Here is a 24821-nt window from a genome sequence, read left to right on the forward strand (position 1 = left end):
TATATATACTTATTGTTTCTAATAAAATAATGTATGTGTATGTGTGCCTATGTGAAAGATTATGTGAATACAATTAATTTATTCCAGATAAATTTCGAAAATGTAGCAACACGTCTCAGAGAATCCCCGTTTCCTATGATTTCTGTAAAAGAAGCAGTAAAAATGATTCGTAATTCTGTACAAAAGGAAAAAGAAGTCGAAATTATAAATGCAAATGATGCTTATGGCAGAATATTATGGGAAAACGTATATTCCAATTGTGATTTACCACCATTTAGAGCTTCTATTAAAGATGGATATGCAGTATTAGCAAGTGATGGAAAAGGTATCAGAAGGGTGTTCTGCGGTGTAAAAGCAGGGAATACAGTAAGTTTCAAAAATAAGTGCTTATTGCAACAAGCTAGAGCTACAAGAAAAAATTTTTTTAGTCCACGCTAGTCTCCCTTATACCTGACACTTGTGTACGTGTGAATACAGGAGCACCTATTCCCGATGGTGAGCGATTTTAACTATACATTACATTGATTTATTCACTATAAAGAATCTATTACTATCTTTATTTCTGATTGCAGAAGCGACAGCAGTTGTACAAGTTGAGGATACAAAATTAATATCAAAGAGTTCTGATAATATGGAGGAAAAAGAAATTGAAATACTGATTCAACCAAAAGATGGACAAGATATTAGGTATATAACTCATTATTTTTCACATTTTTTTTTTAAACAAGTTTTATTAGATCATATATTTATTTATTTGCTCATATATGTTGTTGTAGACCCATTGGTTGTGACATAAAAAAAGGAAGCTTAGTTTTAAATTCGTGCACAAGTATCGGTCCGACGGAAATGGGACTTCTGGCAGCTTGTGGCTGCAAACAAATTACAGTTGTTAAACTTCCGTCTATAGGTATATTGTCTACTGGAGATGAATTACAAGAAGCTGGAGAATTTTTGAAGCCAGGACACGTTTATGATAGTAATAAAATAACTCTAATTACACTATTAAAAGAAAATGGTTTTAATCCTCTGGATCTTGGAATTGCGATTGATGAGTAAGTAAATCGAAATTTCTTATGTTTTATGCTCACATTGTTACAATAATTAAATTATTTAATTTATTATTGTAATTTTATTTAGACGATTTAATTTATTAATATAATAATTATAAATATAATTGATATATCACATTACACTAATATAATTATTATTTTGTAGTGAGTCTACTATGGTGAGCAAAATCATGGAAGCTATAAAAAAGGTAGATGTACTTGTGACAACAGGTTCTGTGTCTATGGGCGATAGAGATATGTTAAAACCTATTTTACAGACATATTTCGAAGCTACTATACATTTTGGTACCTCAGCTTTCTCTTACTTATCAAGATTTAAAAATTTCTTAGTGAGAATAAATCAAAATATTTTCTTTTAGGTCGTGTAAACATGAAACCGGGGAAACCGACGACATTTGCGACATGTATGTGGCGTGGCAGAAAGAAATATTTTCTCTGTTTGCCAGGAAATCCAGTGTCCGCTACTGTTACTGCACGCTTATTTCTTTTACCCCTTTTAAATGAGATGCGCGGGGATTTTTCCGAACCCATCAGAATACAAGCTAAGGTTTGTAAGATTATTTTTATATTTCGCGAAACGGAAATGCATGATGCATATTATTATGCATATGTTCTAGTTGATGTCATCATATAATTTGGATCCACGCCCTGAATATGCAAGAGCGTTCTTGAAATGGAGTGACAATGAAGCATTCCCGTTAGCATACAGTACGGGGAACCAAATCAGCAGCAAGCTACTTAGCTGTAAAAATGCTAATGCGCTCTTAATGCTACCGGGACGAACAGTAGAGAAACAAATGCTGAATAAAGATGATCTTGTACCAGCGATGCTTATCGGTTTCAAATGATTTCTATCAAGATATCGCGAGCAAAATTACGATTAAGTATATATTCAATTTCTTATTTCTTACTATTACACGAGCAAATTATTTTTTAAATATCTTTTGTGTGTAGAACTCTTCTTCCCCCCATTTCTTTTCATCTCTCTCTTCTTTCTCTCTCTCTCTCTCTCTCTCTCTCTCTTTCTCTCTCTCTCAACAATTAATTTTTAGATAGTATGGCCACAGTATATACAGTAGCGCAACTCCCTGTCGGCACCTTTGATGTTAGTGTTGGCCAAAACGGAGTGCGCATGCGCGAAATAAGTAAGTTGGTCGGTAACGCCATCTGAACTTATCTCTCGCTCACTCTCGTTTTTCGTTCTCTCTCTAACTCATTGATACATATATAGCAATAAATAATAATCCAAAATAATGTATTTTAATAAAAAATATATACAGATAAATTGTTAATAATATATTTGAAAAAGGAAAAAAATAAAATAATGAAAAAATAAAAATAATTATGTTAATATACAATATATTACATAAATAATTATGCTATATGCAAAATATATTACATGAAATAATAGAGAGAGCAAAAAAAAAGAAAATAACATATTATTCAAAAAATATTAAATGTATCAAGAGACACGGTAGTGTCTCGCGCCAAGTCACGCGTAGCAATAGCGAGGCAGAGAGAGCAAAAAAAAGGAATATAAAATATTATTCGAAAATTGTTAAATGTATTATAAAGACAGTATCAAGAAAACATATATATATAAAGTTATAATTACAAATATAATTATATTAAATAGCTGTAATCGTTTCGTAATCGCATTGTATCAAAAACTCTGATAAATTGTGCGATCGTACAATAAATAACATATAATGTCATCTATTCCGCCAAATAAGGTATGTAGTAGGCATTTAATTGGGTATTTAATTAATGTGTGAGAGAGGACGAAAGAGTAGAAAAAAAAGAGTAAGTGAGAGAGAAATTTAGATGGCGTTACTGGCCAACTTACATATTTCGCGCATGCGCACTCCGTTTTGGTCAACACAAAATCGGGAGAGTTGCGCTACTGTATATACTGTGGTATGGCTTCCCTATCGCGACGTTACGTTCTATCCCTATATATTCCTTTAGTCGGGAAGACGCTAGAAATGCTTCGAAGCGTTTGATTGACCAATCAGGATAAAAAGAGTAAAGATTTCTTTATCCTGATTGGTTAATACAATGCTTCGAAGCATTTCTAGCGTCTTCCCGACCGCAGCCTTTTAACGTTTTTGAATGAACGGATTTATCCAACCCGGATCAATTAACCACTATATTTTACTATGAATTCAAGCCTTTTATTGGCAGAGACGATGCAATGACGTCATTAATCGCTCTGAGGACCAATTTCACCAAGTCCGGTTAGATTAACCGACGGTTAAAATTAGCATGGTTCCAACTGAAATTATATGAATGCTTGGTTTTTCTTCACCTCTATTTTCTGTTGGCCACCCTGCTAATTTTAACCGTCGGTTAATCTAACCGGACTTGGTGAAATTGGCCCTGAGAGCGATTATATAAGTTCTCGATAACTTTATTCAGCAGATATCTCGCAGAATCGACGAATCAAGTCATCCGACATCTTTATCTAGAAGATAGCTATCGGGAGGTGTGAAGAAACCGGGCATAAACCTGCTATATTCGAAAACGCTATAATTGTCAGAGCGATTAAACTTGCTACATTCGAAAACGCCATTTGTCATGTAATCAGCTGATAGCTGAAAACATGGCGCAGTGCGCATGCGCAGTCACTCAATACTCAATATGGTCGCGCACAGAGTCGCTGTTCCGTGCTATCGACGGTTTATTGCGCGTCTTTATTCTCCAATTAATCAATCCCAGTTTGTATATACACGATCGATGTCCTTCAAGGATATACGGCGCCTAATTTGCGCAGAGCTACTGAAAGATAATCAGTTCGCAAGGAGCGTCGATATTGAGTACGTCCGCTGTGAGCAACGTTTGTTAGGTTAGACTACATATTTGTATACCGGATAAATCGAGATGAATTGTTTCTGCAAAAGCGTTTCGCAGATGAGAAGCGTGTACACCAATTGCACGCTATTGAAAGAGACGCCGCGGAACTTGAAGGGCAAGAAACACAGTTCGCAGCTGTGGTTAACGAGGCAAATACGCGATCCTTATGTGGAGAAGGCGAAGCAGGAGAACTACAGGTGCAGAAGTGCCTTCAAGCTTCTGCAAATCAACGAGAAATATAAAATTCTCAGCCCGGGTCTGACTGTCATAGACTGTGGAGCGGCACCTGGTAGTTGGACACAAATCGCCACCAATCTGACCAATGCACATGCCAAAAAGGAAGGTCCCATTGGTAAAGTGTACGCCATTGATAGACTACCGTTTTATCCTGTGGAAGGTGCAACCGTTTTGGGAAATATGGATTTTAGAAAGAACAAGACGCAGGAAACTTTGTATAAATTATTGCAAGGTAATAAGGCCGATGTTATTTTATCCGACATGGCTCCAAATGCATCCGGTATAAGAGAGATAGATCACGATAATATAATATTACTGGCGTATGCGGCTTTGAAATTTGCATTGCAAATTACTAAAGTGCACGGTACGCTTGTTATAAAAGTTTGGGACGGCGGCAAGTCACAACAGTTGGAGCAGAATCTGTTGAAATTTTATGATAACGTTAAGGTGGTCAAGCCTGACGCAACGAGAGATGAATCAACGGAAAAATTCTTTTTGGCTAGAGGATTTAAGGGTCTCAAGACTAGCTGATCTAATTAGAGTCGATAGGTACATATTAATTCTCCATTGTGGGACACGATGATGTGTGCGGACAGGTTGTATAAATAAAAGTGTACAATAATTTTGATATCATACGGACAGAGCGTATGTATTTTTTTTACAACTCCTTTCACTTTGTTATCTAACAGGCGACCTTGCACAACACGACAAATGCAATATACATCGATATAGTACGCTATAAATAATACAATACAGTTACACAATTAATACGCATCGGGACGCTGTTGTTAACACTTACTTATATTATGCCTATATTATGCTATATATATACATTTCTTAATAATAAAACTAATATGTACATGAATCGACATCCAATAATACGAGAGACATTACACACCACATTGAAACGCATGTAGACTTACTGGCCGCATAATGTCAAGTATTATAAAAACTTTCCGCTTCGTTGCCACATTCGTAGTGAAACACGCACTAAAGTAACAAAAGCTAATTCAAAATGTTTCGTGACGATATCTCGATAACACCCGCTATAATGATTATAGCTTTCATATTGCGACATATGCAACAGGTCATAATCAAGAAGTAAAACGATCTAACAAGTTTCGATATACCACAGGATTTAATGAGTATTATTCGAAGAGAATCAGCTTAAAAAATTATTTAATTAACGTAATTATTTAATCGATAGTATATTCGCTATATTTTTGAAGCTCTTTGATTTTAGAAAAGGGATAGAAAGCTTATATAATAGGGTATTATAACGTTTTTCAAAAATATTTTTTTATTGAAGTTCATACCCTATTTAGTTATTAAAATTTTTTTCGTTTGCTTCAAAACGTTCAATTTGTATTATTTTTAAATTATTTAAAATATCATAGTTTGAAATGCTACGAAAACGCGTTGATACGTTAATGGTGTGTCAATTTATAAGAGAAAAGAGTCGCTTTAATGCTGCAGAAATGCGAGGAGTAAAAACATCTGCGTAAATATACTTATTAAAAAAATTTGTAAGTAACACTAAGAAATTAAATTTTTTAAGTTTGTAATTACATTTTTGTCTGAATGGTTCAGCCATTGACCTAAATAATTACGTTGCATATCAATACTTTCTCTCTTTTTCTTTCTCTCTGTCTCTCTCTTCCTTTTTCTCTTCTCTCTAGTATTATTACCGTATAATACTATTTAGATAAATAAAAGTTTTATTACGCGTTTTTACTTATTGTATACCGTTGCTGGAAGCGTTTATTATAGCGGGATGTCGATAACGTTCCCGTCGAAGCGCAATCATCTTGCGCATGTAAATTCGAAAGACAAAGCAAATATATGACAAAGATGATCAAAACTTGTCAACTCGGGATGTTTTCGGCGGCTGTTTCCAGCGAAATAGCTTTTCAAGCTGTCGACGTGAAAGAACGATTGTTTAAGTCACACCGAAAAAACTTATACTACGTTGTCGGCTACAATGTAGGTGTAATTCATAATCGATTTGCGACATAAAATAATCTAAGACGTCGAAAAACACGCTCACTCATTATGCGAATTATAAAATCGACTCGCTTAAAATCTGTCAAAATCGAGAAGCGATCTTACATCTCTTTCTCCGAAAAATCTTACAACGATGTGCATCAAATTGATTGCTGCGTATGACATTATTCCGTTACTATTCGCGATTCTCAAGATTTCGTACGACCGGAAATCTTGATTTTTTTCTACTCTACAATAATAACCCTAAAGATCAGTCTGCTTCGATAACGCCTCCATTAGTAGATTAGCTCGACATATCGCTCGTGAACTCGTTAAACGCCGCTTATATATCGTTATCTCGAAAGTAGTGTTAGCACTCTGACAAGCCCAATAACGATCCATCCGCTATACAGAGAATAAAAATTCAGCATCATTTTACATGAAACTTTGCATGAATTAATGACTTCTTTCAACGCATGATATTTATTAGCAATATATTTCGCACTACAAATTTATTATTTTATACTTTTGTGTCGCATATTTAGTATTAAATGTCATTATATGTTTTTAGTTAGTGTATTCTTCATATTAAAGTAATAGAATTTCCAGATGAATAATAACAGTTAATAATGTGACATCAACGCAAATAAAATTTTATTAAAAATCAATTGTTATATATGTAATATCATTAAAATAGCTATATTAGTAGTTAAAAATAAAAAATATAGGGATCCAAAATATCACACACAAATTCAAATATACAATGAAAATGTGGATTGTTATGAATTTCTATTATTGATAAAATATGTATATATATAAAAAGTCACTTGTAAACAAATTTAAAAATAATCTCAACCAGTGCGTGTCTCTTCTATATATAGTCTATTGTAGCGCATTTTAATAGGACCTTATCTACGTTTGGCTGGCTTGTTTCGTAAATATTAGCTTCGTCAGATTCGTAAGATTCGATATAAAGTTCCAACAATTCGATTTTGTTATTCGACATAGCAGCGGCATTTTTCTCATGTAATTCAATATCTCACTATCGCTAAATGCAACGAGTTCGCAAAGAATACCCGATGCACTAAAATGCCTTTGTCTAAATGGACGATGTAGTTCAGTTTCCGTAAAAAGTTCATTAGTATAGCGAAAATTCTGTCATCAGGATTATGTATAAATATCTTATGCCTTACGCTAACACGTTATTTTCTTATTACTTTCTCTATTAAATTTCGTTATCGGTTGCGCAGCTATTACCAAAATGCATTCTTCATATGTTGGAAGCGACTGTTGCGATACAACTATTGATTTCTATGGAAAAAGATGGAAAAGATTTTTCCACATTCGAGCTTAATAATAATTCAATATGACTCATAACATTCGTTTAGTACGTTTTTACTAAATCTTCTCCGCTATTAACGAGTTGAATTCTACTGCTTTCTTTCCACATGTGAGCTGGAAGAAACCTAGATCACTCCTTCTGAGATCGTCAAACTTTCCAGACAATTCGCAGCATCCGGCACTCGCAACACGAAATACTAGACACGATTTACGCAGTATCGATCTATAAAATTATTACGGAATAAAATATTTTCCATCGACGATTTTTCTCGTCAATCGTGTTTTTTCGAAGTTTTCGTACTACAGCGATCTAAATGTCGCGACTTCGTGCGATCTTGGAATACTTCTCGCAAATCATTTGGCACAGTTCCAAACAGTTTACTGGACATTTCTTTCAAGGAAAATAACGTACGGATAATTAGCCGCCAATCGACGTTCTTCGCTTCTGTGCGGGCACTCTATTGACGTTCTCGAGTGATAGGATTTCCGGCGTAGAGGGACTCATCTTCCGCGATCGCGACGCCCGGAGGAATCGGTCGCGGGGTAGCTTCTGAGTGTCGTCGGCCGCTTCATCATTCGGAACCTGATCGACGGGGTAGATGTCAGGGTCCCTGACCAGCGGCATCTTGCTCCAGAAGTGCAACAAATCCGGTCTCTGCTTCTGTCTCTCGCTCGTCGGGACGTGATCAGTTTGCAGTCGCTCCGGCTTCCAGCTCGGCAAATAATAGACCGGTTTCTGGCGAACGGGGACGCTGCTCTTAGTGCTGGTGCTGTCGTGAGGACCAATGTCATCTATGGGATGATGCGAATGCTGCTTATAGCCCAGGCTATGTATGCTGTTGGCCTCGTTGGACGGGAACCTCACGTAACTGTCCTGCTGCGGCTGCTTCACGTAATCAGGAAACCTCACATAGTCCTCGGCCGAGCCAAGATTCATCGTCGTCTGTTTGAAATTCGCGGGGACATTTAGCTGAAAATCTTTCGAATTTTCTTGCAGCGCACTCTCTTTGATGATTGATTGTTCTTTATCCATCATGCGGATCTCCGTTATTGGATCTTCCTCGGGAAAATTGTACAGAAACGACTCTGACGAAGAAGGCGCAGCGATCAGTTCCTCGTTCTTCTTATCATCGAGTTTCGTCAATTGCTCGGTTCGTTTGCGTCCGTGCAAGCTGGTAAACGTTGTGCCATGAGCTTCTTGAGAAAATACAACTTCCGGTTCGGTGTTAGGACTTTTGTCGGATGGTTCTTTGGAATCGTCATCGCTGCTCTTTATAATCTTTCGAATTACATCCGGCGATTTGGTACTAAGTTGCACCTTCTCAGTGTTTACGTCTAAGAGAGTAGTCTCCAAAATGAGGTCGCCATTGATACTGACTTCACTGGAGACGTTGCTGCCCGCCTCGTCCTTGTCCTCCGTAGGCATGGAATCGTTAAAGCGAATCATGATCTGATCGCGTACCTCAAGTGTCTTCTTCTGATCCGTAGTTTGATTCTGTTGCTGCTGATCGCGATGCAGTCGCTCGATATTTCGTGTAGGAATCGTCATGCCGGCTTCTCCGTGTCTCAGGATCTCCTCGTTCTCCAGCTCCACCGAATCCTCCTCGTCCGGTACATCCGTGCTGTACGAGTATTCCGAATCCTCCTCCTCCTCGTCATAAACGAACTCCGTTTCGTGAGACTCGTTCAATTTGGAACTTTCCGATGCCGTCTCGTTATCCCGCTGCTCGTCCATTGCAATTAACGGAACTTCCGCCGACTTGTTCGCAGACGGAAGCGTGGATTCCGGCACATTGACAATGATGACCTCCTTCGCGGTCTCGTTCGAGGTGACGTTAGACATCTGCACAGTCACATGGCTGTCTTTCGTTTCACGTGGTTGTGTTTCGTTTTGCATTATTGGCAGATCATCCGCTATGCTTGGCAACTTTGTAGACGGAATCAGCAAGATCAGTGTGGGCGACAGTTCGGTGAAGTTTATCGGTTTTTCCGCCATCGGAACATTTCTCGTAACTTCGCTCGCATTGAGTCTCGTCACGCTCGAAATGTTCAATGAAGTTTTCAGATCTATCGGGATCTTGTAATCCACAACCTCTGAGAAACTAGTGTTGTTCGCCTCTTCGATGAAATCGGCTATCGGAACCACTGCATCAGCCTTCTGATGAATTTTGCTAACATCGTCAATACTGGAATTCTCAGCAAGAACCGTCGTCTCCTCCAGTTCTAGCATCGTGTCATTCTTCATCTCGTATTTGCTCGCTATTGCGACCTCATGCGGCCTCGCCTTATCTTCATCATCCGGTTGAGTTTTATTACGAGACGGCACCACGACCGGATTCTTCATCGAGAATGTTTCCTCGAGCTCGATTTTCGTCGACGAAGGCTTAGGGTTAGAAGGTATCAGAGGGATATTAAGTTGTAATGGACCACTTGACTTCCTTTGATCGTTCTTATTTCCGGAGGTTTGTGGACTACCGTACATGGCGTTGAGCCGCTGCAAAAGGAAGCTGATGTGCGCGTTTTCGTCAATGTTAACACTTTTCACGCACCTGCCCATGGTATCCGCGCGATAACCCTCAGCGCAGGCGGGCAACGCCGGCGCGATGAACACGCTTTTGGGTGTTATCCTTCGCAGAAGAGTGGCGGAGTCCATGCCATGTTGAAAGTTATTCTGCGCGTCCACTAGGAGCCACGCTTGCCAGGAGAAGTCGCTCAGAGAGCCAATGTCCTGTGGTTTTCTTTTGGCGGTGGGCGCCGACGACGATGATTCAGGTACATTGGCGGGTGCCAATTCGCCGTTGCAGGTCAGTCCGAGAAACGCCACGAAGATGAGGGACATTCTCCATCGAGAATGCCTTCGTCGTTGGCTCAACATCTTTTTTGTGTTCCTGACAAAGCTTCTTCAGAGAGTGTTTCGGATATTCTCAGAGATGCTTGTCTGTGTGTGGATCTTTTGCTTGTCACCTGTCCTTCTTTGGAAGCATCGGATCAGTCTGTCAACAGATAGGAGGGATGAAATTAATTATTATCTGTATATGTGTATATGGTAAATGGTATTTAAGTGGTCGAGTGGAGAAATTAGCGATACGTTTGCGTAATGCGATGATGAATTAACTTCGCCGCTAGGGCTTTCACTTAAGTAGCCGTTCATCTCCTAGGGAGCAATATTAACCCAGTTTCTAATCTTAATAAACGCCACTTAGCCGATGCGTATACCGGACGCGACATTCCCTGAGGTAATTTAGGACTACGAGTTTCCTCAGGAGTTTCTCAGAATGTTGCGCATCTGCTTCGGGCGTCTCTAAAGTGCCTCTAGTAATATTTCCATCTGTCCGTAAGTCGCATAAATTGATAAATTAGAGCGAATTGAGACAGTGTATCGCGTTTATTGCAAAGGATAATACATAAAGAAATATCTATTACAAGAAACAGAGAAACAGATCAACGCAAAGAACGCTAAAGTAATTTTTCCAAATATTAGTAAATCATAATTATAAACACATGGCATGTCACGTTTAGAAAAAATAATAATGGTTCATTATTCTTATGATGTAAAAGTTGTATTTTGATTCTCTTAGGAGCGCATAATAACAGAATCTCGGGATATATTTCTATGCGTCAAATTTGATGACATACACATATGCGTGCCACAAGTCAATTGCCAGTTTTATTAATTTAGTCGACCGTCCACAAATGTCACGTATTAATCGAAAGCGATTCTTAAACGCGAAACAATTTTTTCAAAGGATCATATTATGTTTCAAACATCTGTCCAACTAAAAATCTTTCACATATAACAAAAAAATTCTCGAAATAGAAATCTTTAGTGATTTCTGGAAAAATATATTTATTACTATTTTATTAGGTAAAGAGAAAAAGCGTTGACTGTATTAGAGTTGTCATTTGTATGGTGGTTTTTCCTTCTATATACGATTCATATATCTGTGTGTGTGTGTGTGTGTGTGTGTGTGTGTGTGTGTGTGTGTGTGTGTGTGTGTGTGTGTGTGTGTGTGTGTGTGTGTGTGTGTGTGTGTGTGTGTGTGTGTGTGTGTGTGTGTGTGTGTGTGTGTGTGTGTGTGTGTGTGTGTGTGTGTGTGTGTGTGTGTGTGTGTGTGTGTGTGTGTGTGTGTGTGTGTGTGTGTGTGTGTGTGTGTGTGTGTGTGTGTGTGTGTGTGTGTGTGTGTGTGTGTGTGTGTGTGTGTGTGTGTGTGTGTGTGTGTGTGTGTGTGTGTGTGTGTGTGTGTGTGTGTGTGTGTGTGTGTGTGTGTGTGTGTGTGTGTGTGTGTGTGTGTGTGTGTGTGTGTGTGTGTGTGTGTGTGTGTGTGTGTGTGTGTGTGTGTGTGTGTGTGTGTGTGTGTGTGTGTGTGTGTGTGTGTGTGTGTGTGTGTGTGTGTGTGTGTGTGTGTGTGTGTGTGTGTGTGTGTGTGTGTGTGTGTGTGTGTGTGTGTGTGTGTGTGTGTGTGTGTGTGTGTGTGTGTGTGTGTGTGTGTGTGTGTGTGTGTGTGTGTGTGTGTGTAAATATAATCCAGAATGTAGCTATCTTTATATCTCACTTTTTAACTGAGACTCTAGCATCTAACAAAATATACTAGAGATACTAAAGGAAAATTGGATACAGGTTACATCGTGAGATGAATTGTTTCTCGAGTAATAGAATATATTTTGGCTTGTAATTAGGTATATACCGTTCGCATATATCCTTAAAAGGCGCGTTGCAAAAATGCGTGCCTCGTATGCGTATGCGACTGAATAATACGTTTGCGAGTGTATGTATGCACAGCGAGGAAAAGTGAATGCACGCCGATCTGTTCTTACCGTTACGCAGGCTCGCCGGGATTATGTCTGCTTCGTGAATAAGACGTACAAATATGAGAATCGACTTCCCGATCGTTTATATGTCGTCGCCTCGTGGAATATATGGGGTCTCTTAAGGGTTCTTTTGCCTTCTATTTTCAGTAGCAATAACAGCAAAAGCAACAGCGGTAGACACTTTACGACGTTCCGAACGAGAGAAGCCGCGAAATATATCGCATATCTCAGTTTATGCCGTTAATTTTTATCGGGAATTATTTTAAGATAAATTTATATGATTACGATTTGAAGAAAAAAATACTATTTTTAATTAATAATTATCACAATGACCGCCTCGACGCTTTTCAAATCAAGCGAACGACCAAACCACATAAATTTTTGAAAGCAACGAACCGAAATATATAACTTTGTAAAAGTTTCTTATTAAAAATCTCATATTTTTTTATAAAAATCTATTTATATCAGACAGAAAAATGTTATGCTACGTTGAATTTTATTATTTTTTCATTGTCAGAATTTTTTGCAGTTATTTCATATTTACTTAACACGATTATATTATACAAGATTTTCTTGATCTCTTGCAATAATCAATGACATTTGGTGTACAATTTGTTTCTCATTTATATTACTAAATGATTCGATTAATGACATGAAAGAAATATATATTTTAATTATTTTTAACTCTATTAAATTCTTTCTTTAAATACTTCAACAAAAATGAACAATATTTTATACTTTAATTAATCTTAAATTGAATTTACTTTATTTGTGTATTTTGAGATTGCCATATAATTGCCATGTTTTTTTCATGTAATATGAAAAATTAAAAGTCATGAAGAAAATTAATCGAATTTTTGCTAGAAAAAAATCTAGTATTTCAAATTCACAGAATTCAGTGTGAATGTAATGCAAAATTCACATAATAAACTATAAAATAATATGTACAAGATAAAAAAATATACATCGTAAAATTGTTTTTTAATAAATAAAAAATCAAAGAATATCTTTTTCTTTCTATTTCTTTTTTTGTAATTGATTCATGAATGCATACAAATACGAAAATTGATTTCCTTGATTTGATCGTAATTGATTGTATTAAAATTCTTGCGTAAAATTATATATAATTTACGTTTGAACATCTGTGAATAGATTAACTATTTACATTCATTAGTTAGCTAAAAGATATAAATTTGCATCATACTTAATATATAAAAGATAAATTAATGCGTTTTTGCTATTCCTGTCAATGGCGTGATATTTGAAAATAATATAAATAAATTAACACACACATACATGAGTAAAAAAGGCTATAGAAATTCAAATAACGTTAAATATCATTACGGTGTAAAACATAGAAATATGTGTGTTCTTCAGGATCACAGATTCTTCTCTTAACAGTTCTTAACAAAGTAAACGACCGCGTTTAATCTAGACCAATTTCTATCCTAAGAAATGTACGTTTATCAACACGAACACAAATTTCTTCTTTTTTCCCTTTATAGTTGAACCCAAACGACATAATTTATAAACGTGTATTCCCCGATGCAGAAGTAAAATATAGTTTCCTGCGACCAAGTCGGTTAACATTCGAAAAAAGTTCAACGTGTCCCACGGCTGTTGAAATTGATGCTATAAATAAAACGACGTGTAATGACCGAGGAGATTGAATATCTTTCGCGCGCGCGATCATATTTATCAGCCTTTCCAATCAACGAAAGTCGATGCGTTAGCATCGAGGTAAATGTCAGGCCGCGACAGGAAGCGCCGTCGTCTGGCTTTTCCCGTTTTCATACGAGTATCTCGCCGCTGCCACTCGCGCAATAATTTTGCTCGGTGAATGGAAAATGCGATTTTCCGCGCAGGCCACGATATTGACAATCTCGGTAATCTCAGTTGAATTAACGCCCGGTCTCGATGATCGCCGATATCAGTGATACGTTGGAGTAGAGCAGAGTGCGGAGACCGTGAATATTTCAAACGTGAAACATCGATAATCGTTATCGCGAGAGGAGAATACGCTGGAACGGAGAAAGAACTGTGTGTATGATTTATGCGAGAGCTAACTATAAGTATATATATATCTCTCTACGTGCCTCTTGAGATCGTCGTTGCGATATCGGCGCGATTCTTCTTTCAGAATGACCCTATCTCGACACGCACTGTAAGCACGTGGAAGCGTCTCTATTAAGAGCTGTTAAAGGCGTAAGGGCGCTCGATTAATGTTCACAGCCGATCGCAGTAAGATCGCTAAACTAGGATACTTATCCTTTATAGCCTATTTCAACTATAATCGCTAAATTGGTTATTCAATGTATTCTATGCTAATAAAAAGCATTATAACGCGTTCTGCGATATGCATGAAGATATTAATATGTGCAAGATATGCGTAAGTTTTGCAAAATTAATTTTTTTTTTAACTAACTTTCAGAATTGATGAGGGTTCAAAAAATAAAAATAAATAAGGTAATAAAAAATAAATATAGATAGTAAAATATATTGTTTAGAAAAATGGATTTATCTATAAAACTTGTCCTTTAAATTTAGAATTTTTGTATAACAAGAGAGAGAGAGAGAGAGAGAGAGAGATAGAGAGAGACATGTTCAATTTATTAGAAAAAAAGAGAACAAATATGATAATTCTTCACAAATGTCGCGAAAGTCGAAGAGCTAAGCGTATGCAAATAAAACTCATGCTTTGTGCTTATTTGCTAAACAAAATGTGCAAAATGCGCGTATCCGAAAAAGAAAATAAGTAGAATGTGAAAATATATCATGTTTAATATTATGTGGCGCAAACCAACGGCACGTAATCCAGCTGTAAATTCAGAAATTCGGGCAGAGCGAAATAAATATAGTGTGTTTTAAATTTTTCACTGCTTGCCGGATGCGATGATTGCTCGAGGTCACCGAAAGAGAGTTAACGGTCGCGTATAGTGACACTTTATGCGATCGTTGTAACGCTTCGATCTCGTTATTTTGCAAAAATATGTGTTTCTATATATAAAGATCATATGAGATACGATAATAATGTCTGTCTGCCATTCTTACCACGAGAAAGACATCAGATGTCGATGCGAGGTGTTTTAGAATTAGCTCCGATTATTTTTCGTTGCCGCCGAAGCATTCTGACATATTTTCTTGTTGATTCTTTTTTTCAAGATTATTGCGTTCTCGAATATAGTGTTAATAGGAAATTAATCAGAATTTATCAATGATTTAATCAATGATTTTTGGCAATACGAATGGAGATATTATACAGAATAAGAGATAAAGATGTAGGGAGAGTAAAATATACACATCACATACACTCATACACTTAAATATAATAATATAATTTATATTCAAAAATAACAAGAAGAAGATATATATATAAACTGTGTCATCTAATTATAAAATATACATTAAATATAATTCACACGTTAACTTGTGCATTGTGTATTGTATTTTTTGATGTTCTGAATATGTTTACGTGCAAAACGTTTTCACTATTCAATTTCAAATATGTAACGTAATAAAAATATCGATAGCTGCCCGACTTTTTCGACGAAAAAGTTCTTGTTAAACGTATTTTACGGAGTCAGGACACGAACGAAAGGTGTACAGTTCACCAATGATTATCTGTTCGTTTCGGCGAACACTTAAGAGCAGACGTTTCACTGATAGTCGATGGCGAGAGTATTTCCTACGCGAGCATATGCGAGCGATTCGTTATCCGCGTTTGTCAATGGACAGCGACTTTGATTGCCCATGTACCAACCACCGAGCGTTTCTGTATCGGAAGCTTTCTCCGATAACGTTGTCATTTTCGACGAAAAGGGAGAACAGAAAGTGATATAGAGAGGAATGTTTGGAAAATCCGTTAATTACGTTCCAACGTTTATTAGGAGATTGTAATTAAGCGATAACGCGCGCGTGAACAACGCGTCCGTTAAGCTTGATTTCCTAGAAATTAATTTCAACGCAACGTTCGAACTGACAAACAAGATTATTGGCGGGGAGGAAATTGATTTAATTATTCAGTGTTTATGAATTATATCGGCTTTTAAAGATGTTTTGGCTATACAATAGTAGCAAAAAATTGCCAAAATTAAAAAAAAATACATATGTCTTATGTTTATACTGTTTGAAAAATCAAATAAATAAATCCGGATTATAAAAAGAATTAAAGTATCACAAAAAATATGGTTTTTAACATCTTCGTATAGGGAAATAGTTGTAATTAATATGTTTTCTAATTTATGACAAAAACTTTTGATCGTGAATACCTCCTGAAATCAATTGCAAGAAATAAAAAAAAAACAAGTAATTTGCAGAAAGAGAGAGAGAGAGAGAGAGAGAGAGATAATATTTTCCTACAATTTTTAGTAAATAACTTTTAAACGAGTAAATGGATGTAAATCAAATTTTGCATAAATATTTATTGGAGTTTTCTTAATATATGTGACAATTTTTATTTTTTTGGCAATGTTTTTTCCTTGTCAAATTTGTCAATAAGTGCCACAATACGCGATTGTCCATAAGAATCAATAGTAACTTTAAACTTAAATAATTTCCAAACCATTAAGAGAATCCTGTTCAGGTTTTGCACAGATACTCAGAAGAAATAGTAGCACAGTCTACGAAATTTTCACGCTTTTGTCAATGTTTTGACATATGACACATACATCCTTAAACCTTCTAATTTTGATAGATATTCCTCGCAAAATTGATTAAATCAAAAAAGATTAATTATAAACCATTTAATCGCAATATCAATATTCATATATTTGCACTTCGTATAAAAATTTATATTGAGAAAGCTCTATCTTGTGTTTGTTACAATTAAAAACAATTAGTTTTTACCAAATTAAATAGAGGAAAAATCTTTAGAGTAGCAAATTGAAAATACAATTATGTTGAACGATGAAAGATATATTGAAAGATATTAATTTTCAAACAAAAATTTGCAATCAGATATTTGTCCGATACTTGGCGCATGCCATTCGTATACATATATTTCGTCGAGAACAAGAGAAAGAAAACATCTGCATTTTCTTAATATGGTTTGTTACACATCGTGACGCAATCGCTCAAAGGAACTGCGTAAACGTACCATCGCATCGTGGAATGATCCAAATGCATTTTGCATTCGGGTTACTTGAAGCAAATCGCGATTGCAGCGGGTGATACATACGCCTGAGAATAATTGAGAGAATATCATATGTTGTTTATTATGGTTTATGATGCTCTCGTTTCTTCTGCGAATTATTGGCAGAATGCAGGCATTGATTTTTAACGCAAATGCGTTGCATGTAATTAATATAACGCAGCTATAATAATATTATCCGGGAAAATTAACGATAGATTTCCGCTGACCCCTTTTATTATTTAGTTAGAAATTGATAACAAATCCATGAAAGAAAGACTATTTCGAGCAATGACCGATGCATACAATATTTTAACATTATTAATATGACAGATTGAAATTGAAACTTCGATAATCGAATTGATAAGCCGATCGTTTAGAAAGTAAGAAGGTTCAGTTTCGATTCCTAATTAGCTATTTGTTTGCAATATTAAAATTATTCTACCTTTCTCTCAAAATCGTTCTATCTGCATTAAGGATGTTTTGGCTGTACAATAATAGAAAAAAAACTGTCAAAATAAAAAAAAATATTTTTTAAGTTTATACTATTTGAAAAATCAAATAAATAAATCCGGATTATAAAAAGAATTAAAGTGTCATAAAATAATATGGTTTTTAATGTCTTCGTAAAAACATAGTTGTAATTAATATTTTTGTCCTAATTTATAATAAAAACTTTTGATCGTGAATACCCCCTGAAATCAATTGCAAGAAACAAAGAAAAATGAGTAATTTGCAGAGAGAGAGAGAGAGAGAGAGAGAGAGAGAGAGAGAGAGGAAGAGAGAAAAATAATATTTTTCTACAGTTTTTAGTAAATAACAGTCTACGAAATTTTCATGCTTTTGTCAATGTTTTGACATATGATACATACATTTTTAAATTAATGTGTTTCTGCGTTTTAAACTCGAATTTTCTTATTTTTTTTTTTTCATGAATGAGGTCAAACTATATTGAGAAATTTGCAACTGAAAGAAAAGGCGGTAAACCTTTGGCCACCCTGTAGAATCAGCCGGAGAGTAGAGATTTATCCTGAGAGTTACTATTCTCGGTCGGTTAAAATGGCCTCGAGATGACCAATGGTGATCGTCTCTTCTTCGACTTTCGTCGCTCCTGAATTCTCTCGCGAACGTTTTGCTCGAATCTACGATGATTCACTGCGAGTTGACCTCTCCCTAAATAACGCGACACTAACAGAACGAATTCAATAATACAAAGTAAAATAAATTTTCTCATGCTCAGATTATCTCGAGATATAATCAAAAGGCATACGTTTTATGCCAAAGATTTTGGCACACAATATAAATATCGTGTAATGCAAACAATTATTTGTAGAAGCAAATATCCTTATCTCTAAAAAGCGAAAATTCAAGAGAATTTTCCGAACATTTCTACAATTTATTATATATTAATTCAATTATGATTAATTGCGATTAGTAACCGAGAATATGTACGTAATACGGGTTTGCAATTAAAATATAACTATCATCGCCTACGCGATAAATAAATCTTTGTTGCTAGCGAAGACCACAAATCTGTACACTTGGACGAACATAATACGGTGCAGCTAGAATGTGAGAGTAGAAGCCTTTCGAAACGACGGCTCTAAGCGCATTCCTCAGGATTGTAATCTTGGCGTTTCTCAGGTGATTAGTAAATCCGCTTCTCTCTCGGTTTCTCTCCAACAAAATTCCGCTCTATCGACAAATAGTGGCCGTATTTCGAGAAAAGGTAGCTAAATATTTCGGTACGCTGATATTAGCGAGGAGTGCACGATCTATTTATAAGTACAATTTTAAACTACTAGATTTTTTTTCATGATAAACTTGATTGATTTTCTCCACATAAATGTATATTATCTAATACTATATATTCTATTGTTATGCGTTCATCGGTTTGTTTCGCATATTTCGCAGTCATACAATACTATATGCATAACTATATGATATTTAAGAGCGTTATATAATAGTAAACTTCGGTTGTTAATAAGAACATCGTTATTAACGAAAATTTAAGGATGTATGTGTCATATGTCAAAATATTGACGAAAGCATGAAAATTACGTAGATTGTTCTACTATTTCTTCTAAGTATCTTAGCAAAACCTGGACACAATTCTCTTAACGGTTTAGAAATATTATTTAAGTTTAAAGATTAAAAATTTAAAGATTAAAATTATTTAAGTTTAAAGGTAGTATTGATTCTTATGGAAAATTGCGTATTGTACTTATTGACAAATTTGACAAGGAAAAAATATTGTCAACAAAATAAAAATGTTCACATGTATTAAGAAAACTCTAATAAATATTTGTACAAAACTTGATTTAGATCCACTTACTCGTTTAAAAGTTATTTACTAAAAATTGTAGAAAAATATTATCTTTCTCTCTTTCTGCAAATTACTCGTTTTTTTGTTTCTTGCAATTGATTTTAGGGGGTATTCACGATGAAAAGTTTTTGTCATAAATTAAAAAAAAATATTAATTACAACTATTTTCTCTTACGACATTAAAAACCGTATTATTTTGTGATATTTTAATTCTTTTTATAATCCGGATTTATTTATTTTATTTATCAAACAATATAAACGTAAGAAATATGTTTTTTTTTTTTAATTTTGACAGTTTTTTGCTACTATTGTACAGCCAAAACATTCTTAATCACGCTTTATGATATATTTATCATAGTAATAATTTACAAACCGAGATCGTAAAATTTCGGCTTTACCTTTTTGAAAAGTCTTACTAAAAGAAATTGCCATAAAAATACAATAGCTTATATTTTGAATTTAAATAAGCACACTATTTCTAAAATTCTAACGAAAAAAGGCTTTTCAAATCATAAATCACGAGTGAAATTCTGAAGGAGCAAATGCAACATCTCTTTCTTTCTCTCTCTCTCTCTCTCTCTCTTCCTCTCTCTTTAGAATACCCTGTAGCCGAGATCCAAGTACGAGTCGCACAGCAGGTGCATCTTTGCTAAGAATCTCCTATATCTCCAACAGCATGCACTTTGTCTGGTCTCGTATGTATCCCGGAGCTGGTGCATCTCTCGGCTGAGTTTGTATTTATCTGAGGTTGAGTGCAGTTTGACCATGGCCGTATATATTTCAAAGCGTCCCTCGGCTCCTCGGTCGTGCTACATATGTATATATACGCGTTCTAACTCTCGGATACACCTTACTTACGTCCAATGCGCTTCGCCAACAACCGAACAGCCACTATTTCTTGCGTACTTGTTGCGCGAATGCTCAACCGAGTAGCGCGTTTCGCTCTTTCTCTTCGCGATTACATTTTCTCACAACGGACTTTCGTAAAACATCTATACTGTATTAGATGATGTTATCTCATATTATGCGAACAAATGTAAGGATAACTGTGTTAATTTGTACTAATTTGTATTTCTACCATTTATGTGTTATTCATTTTTTGCCATAATATCCGGAAAAATAGCTTTTTGAAACGCCAAAAGCACACTTCGAAGCAAATATTAAATATCAAATGAAAAAGAAATTTTATCTATTTTGATAATAATAAATTATTATACGATATACAAATAATATATTAAACAGATTAAGTGTTCGAGCAATATTTCAGTCAATTATTAGAATCCTCCAAATGAATAAATTAATAAACAATTGTATATTTGTAAGAAAATAAAGTGAATGCTTAATATGTAACATTTTACGACTTTATTTAAATGGGCTCTATTAAACACTATCTTATGACACTGACAACATATAAAAAATGAATCATATGTTGGATCAATCGAATAAATTATCGAAGCTCATTCTGTTAATGCAATAGATAAATAAAAACTAGATGCGCATGTTTATTCAATGTTATACGAAAATATCGCTTTAGCAATTGATACGTGTAAAGCTTTCTGACTTTTATTACACGGACCATTAATTGCTATTATACGACGTTGGTGACACGTCAAACAGGATAAATGCCAGAGCAACTGAATCAATTACTCAGCCTGTCCAAATAAATAAACGAAAAAAAAGATTAGAGATTATGTATTTATTCAGTTGCGAGATAATGCTTCTTGGAAGTAATAGATATGTAAAACTCATCGATAGCAGACCACACGGACGTCCATTTTTTTCTACGAATCCAAAATTTCATTATATCACGGCGAAGGTTGACCGGCTTGTCAGTGACAGGATATCGTACTCTACAGGCACACATGCCGGTTAACGTAATTGGCGCGCGTGATTAAATATGAAATTAGGTCCGACACTGTTAATTTTTAAAGCGATATCGTAATTTACCGTCCGAGGCGATCTCTCGATTGATCCGAATTGCTGGGCTTTTAAGTAACAAGACGCGAGAGCAATTTCCTTTGCAGCATCTTGTTCGCTGCGACGAGCAGATGTGACACACTTCTGGTCGATACTTGGCCTCGAATGACACGACTGTCCGGGAACAATGAGCGCTTATCGATTTAACGAGGATCATCGATAATCATATTATACGATACGCAATTGAAATTAAAGGATTGAAGATACCGTGTTTTGCTGCGGGTTAAGGATGTTTTGGTTGTACAATAGTAGCAAAAAACTGTCTAAATTAAAAAAATATATATTTCTTACGTTTCTACTGTTTGAAAAATCAAATAAATAAATCCGGATGATAAAATAAATTAAAGTATCACACAATATGGTTCTAACGACTTCGTAAAAGAAAATAGTTGTAATTAATATTTTTGACAAAAACTTTTGATCGTGAATATCCCTGAAATCAACTGCAAGAAACACAAAAACCGAGTAATTTGCAGAAAGAAAGAGAGAGACAGATAATATTTTTCTATAATTTTTAGAGTAAATAACTTTTAAACAAGTAAATAGATTTAAATCAAGTTTTGCACAAATATTTATTAGAGTTTTCTTAATATACGCGAAAATTTTTACTTTGTTGGCAATATTTTTGTCAAATTTGTCAATAAATGCTACAATATGTGATTTTCTATAAGAATCAATAGTAACTTTAAACTTAAATAATTTCCAAACCGTAAAGAAAATTATGCTCAGGTTTTGCACAGATACTCAAAAGAAATAGTAGAACAGTCTACGAAATTTTCATACTTTTGTCAATGTTTTGACATATGACACATACATCCTTAATGGCCGATTAAGAATCAATAGTTATATTCAATTGATAATCAATCATTTTTGAATACTCATAATAAGGAAAAGAATATGTTACAGGTGGTACGTAGCAAGAAATTTTGTTACTTGAGTCATTAACAAGAATTATTTATTATTTAAATAAATGGTTAAAGATTTAAATAAAAATTAATATAATTTTGATAAGATTATTTTATTGTATTATTATATAAAAAATGGATATCTTCAAATATATTATCAGATGTGAGCACATAATTTTTTAATCAGCTGAAATTGTCGGAAATTGTTTACAATTTCTCTCTCTCGTTTTCTCTCTCTGTATTTTTCTTTAATGATTGACTTAACGAAAGTTTCTTTTATCATGCATGCCTTAAGGCGTTACATTATTATTTCATCGCAAGGTTAGAGGCGTTTTATCAAGGAATGACTAAATCGCCGGTTAGCAGACCACTTATAATATTGAATTTTTTCAATATGTACGTCACTTTTGTTTGGAAATTATGGACACCGTCATGTCAAAATTATGAGGCGCGATGCAATTTTTTTTCCGTTATTATCTTGTCTTTTTTTGGAAGTATGTGTATGTATCTCGAATCGAAAATCATAGTTGGCTCTGTGCCTGAGATGTAGAGCGCTTTTTCCGGCACACTTCCTGTTTATCTCTCACACATACACATTATTTTATCTGTAATAATTTATTTCTACTCGTTGACCTTCGTTTAGGCTATCACGACGAATCTTCGAGGGCATCGTCCTGATGTCTCGCGCACGTGTGTTACATATAAACACATAAGATTATAATTTTTATAGAATTAATACATTATTAAAATTGCTTATTATCATATGTAACTATCAATTAGCTAAAATTATCATCTAAAAAAAAATATTTATCTCGAAAAAATGTTCTAATAATAAGTCATAAGAAACTTTTCTCTGGAATGTTTCTAGAGAGAGAAAAAAATTCAACCTTAATTTTATATTATTTAAAATAAATTTTTGTTTATAATGTCATTGTTAACCTTCTTTCTTTCGTTCCTATTTTCAATATCTCGTTTTGCAAAAATGCGTTTGATTATTACAGGAAGCCAGCTCTTTTCGTTCTCGTTCTCTTTGTTTATATTTTTATCTTGTTTACACATTAGACTTACTTAATCTTTTTTAATATAGTATTAGACTCTCTCTCTCTCTCTCTCTTGTGCGTATTACATAGTATCATTTAGTATCATTCATACACACACATACACAGACAAAGCCGTACGTGTACAAGCTTCGTTTTCCTCTCCCGCTTCGCCGCCGACGCCGCGGGCGGGCCGCGTTTCTGTCACGCAGGAAAAAGCATGAGCGGCCGAGTCTCCGCTCCGAGAGATTCAGCGGGGTCAATGAATCTGATCTGAAAAGCGGCGTGTACTCGCGGTGGCTGAGCTCGTGGGAGCCGCAGCCGTGGGGAACTATACAGTCGCGACCTCGAGGCCTCCACTCCCGGAGGTGACGACGGCGGCGGCGGCGGCTTCTGCTTCCTCTTCTTATTCTTCTTCGCTATCTTATTTTTCCCGCTGCCGATGCACCGAGATGGAATTATATGCTCGCGAACTCGTTCGCGACACGCGTCGTTTCGTACGCTCGAGAAAGATTCCCAAAGAAAGACTAAAGGCAACGCTTTTTTTAAATATAATAAATAATAAACATCCCAAACATATTGGAAAAAATGGAGCTGTTAAATATATTTCAATAAAAAAAAATCTTACTTATGGTATAAAAAAAATAAATAAAAAATATGTGTGTATTTTGATATAATAATAAATGTTTTTATATACAAGGTGTTCCAGAAATAGACCGACAAACTTTAGGTGGTTATAAAGCACACCAAAACAAGTCAATTTTGTCAATAAACCCGTGTCTGCAAATAAGCCACTTTGGCTGGGAGAATCAAAGACTAACGAGGACAAAAATCTATGAAAAAAATTATTTTTTCAAAATTTTATTAATGTGGTTAAATAGAGGTGTTTTTACCATGAAACTTTTATATAAAACATTTTTTGATATCTCGAATAATTTTCGAGATTTATCGAGAAAAGCAAAAAGCCGCTCTACATATGAGGGATGATTTCACCCCTTAGAATCGTTTTTGGGCTACAACTGGAAATTTCTAAATTCATTCATTTATCCCCCTTACATGTATGTAAAGTTTCATTAAAATCAGAATTTTTAGATTTACGGGGGGGGGGGGGGGGGGGGGGCTGGGGGGGGGGGGGGGGGGGGGGGGGGGGGGGGG

At 35.3% G+C, this 24821-nt stretch overlaps 3 protein-coding genes across 6 annotated transcripts in view; 2 read left to right on the forward strand and 1 right to left on the reverse strand.

The window, feature by feature from the left end:
* The window catches only part of LOC115243255 (gephyrin), a 25013-nt gene extending 21406 nt beyond the window's left edge, over nucleotides 1–3607 (forward strand). For 3 of the 4 annotated variants that reach the window (XM_029820075.1, XM_029820074.1, XM_029820073.1), the window contains 7 exons: nucleotides 88–366; nucleotides 429–495; nucleotides 573–687; nucleotides 777–1052; nucleotides 1216–1355; nucleotides 1430–1617; nucleotides 1688–2008. In XM_029820075.1, the coding sequence (XP_029675935.1) occupies nucleotides 88–366; nucleotides 429–495; nucleotides 573–687; nucleotides 777–1052; nucleotides 1216–1355; nucleotides 1430–1617; nucleotides 1688–1918 (1296 nt within the window). In that variant the 3' untranslated portion in view covers nucleotides 1919–2008. Of the gene's footprint in view, nucleotides 1–87; nucleotides 367–428; nucleotides 496–572; nucleotides 688–776; nucleotides 1053–1215; nucleotides 1356–1429; nucleotides 1618–1687; nucleotides 2009–3488 lie in introns of those variants that run through there. The other variant, XM_029820077.1, reaches the window with a different exon arrangement.
* Nucleotides 3608–3748: 141 nt separating this feature from the next.
* Nucleotides 3749–4796, forward strand: LOC115243256 (rRNA methyltransferase 2, mitochondrial). Its single transcript, XM_029820078.1, has one exon. The coding sequence runs from the start codon at nucleotides 3951–3953 to the stop codon at nucleotides 4689–4691; it is 741 nt and encodes a 246-aa protein (XP_029675938.1). The 5' UTR covers nucleotides 3749–3950; the 3' UTR covers nucleotides 4692–4796.
* An 885-nt stretch (nucleotides 4797–5681) lies between these two features.
* LOC115243257 overlaps nucleotides 5682–24821 on the reverse strand; it is a 62172-nt gene continuing 43032 nt past the window's right edge. Inside the window, exon 2 of the mRNA XM_029820079.1 lies at nucleotides 5682–10477. Coding sequence (XP_029675939.1) covers nucleotides 7903–10359 — 2457 coding nt within the window. The 5' untranslated portion in view covers nucleotides 10360–10477 and the 3' untranslated portion in view covers nucleotides 5682–7902. The remainder of the gene's footprint in view (nucleotides 10478–24821) is intronic.

This window comes from Formica exsecta, unplaced genomic scaffold, assembly GCF_003651465.1.
Source record: "Formica exsecta isolate Colony F162 unplaced genomic scaffold, ASM365146v1 scaffold71, whole genome shotgun sequence".
NCBI classification, from domain to species: Eukaryota; Metazoa; Arthropoda; class Insecta; order Hymenoptera; family Formicidae; genus Formica; species Formica exsecta.

Excerpts from the sequence above, each read along its gene's own strand:
- LOC115243256 (XM_029820078.1), top strand. The coding sequence starts at position 3,951 with ATGAATTGTTTCTGCAAAAGCGTTTCGCAGATGAGAAGCGTGTACACC.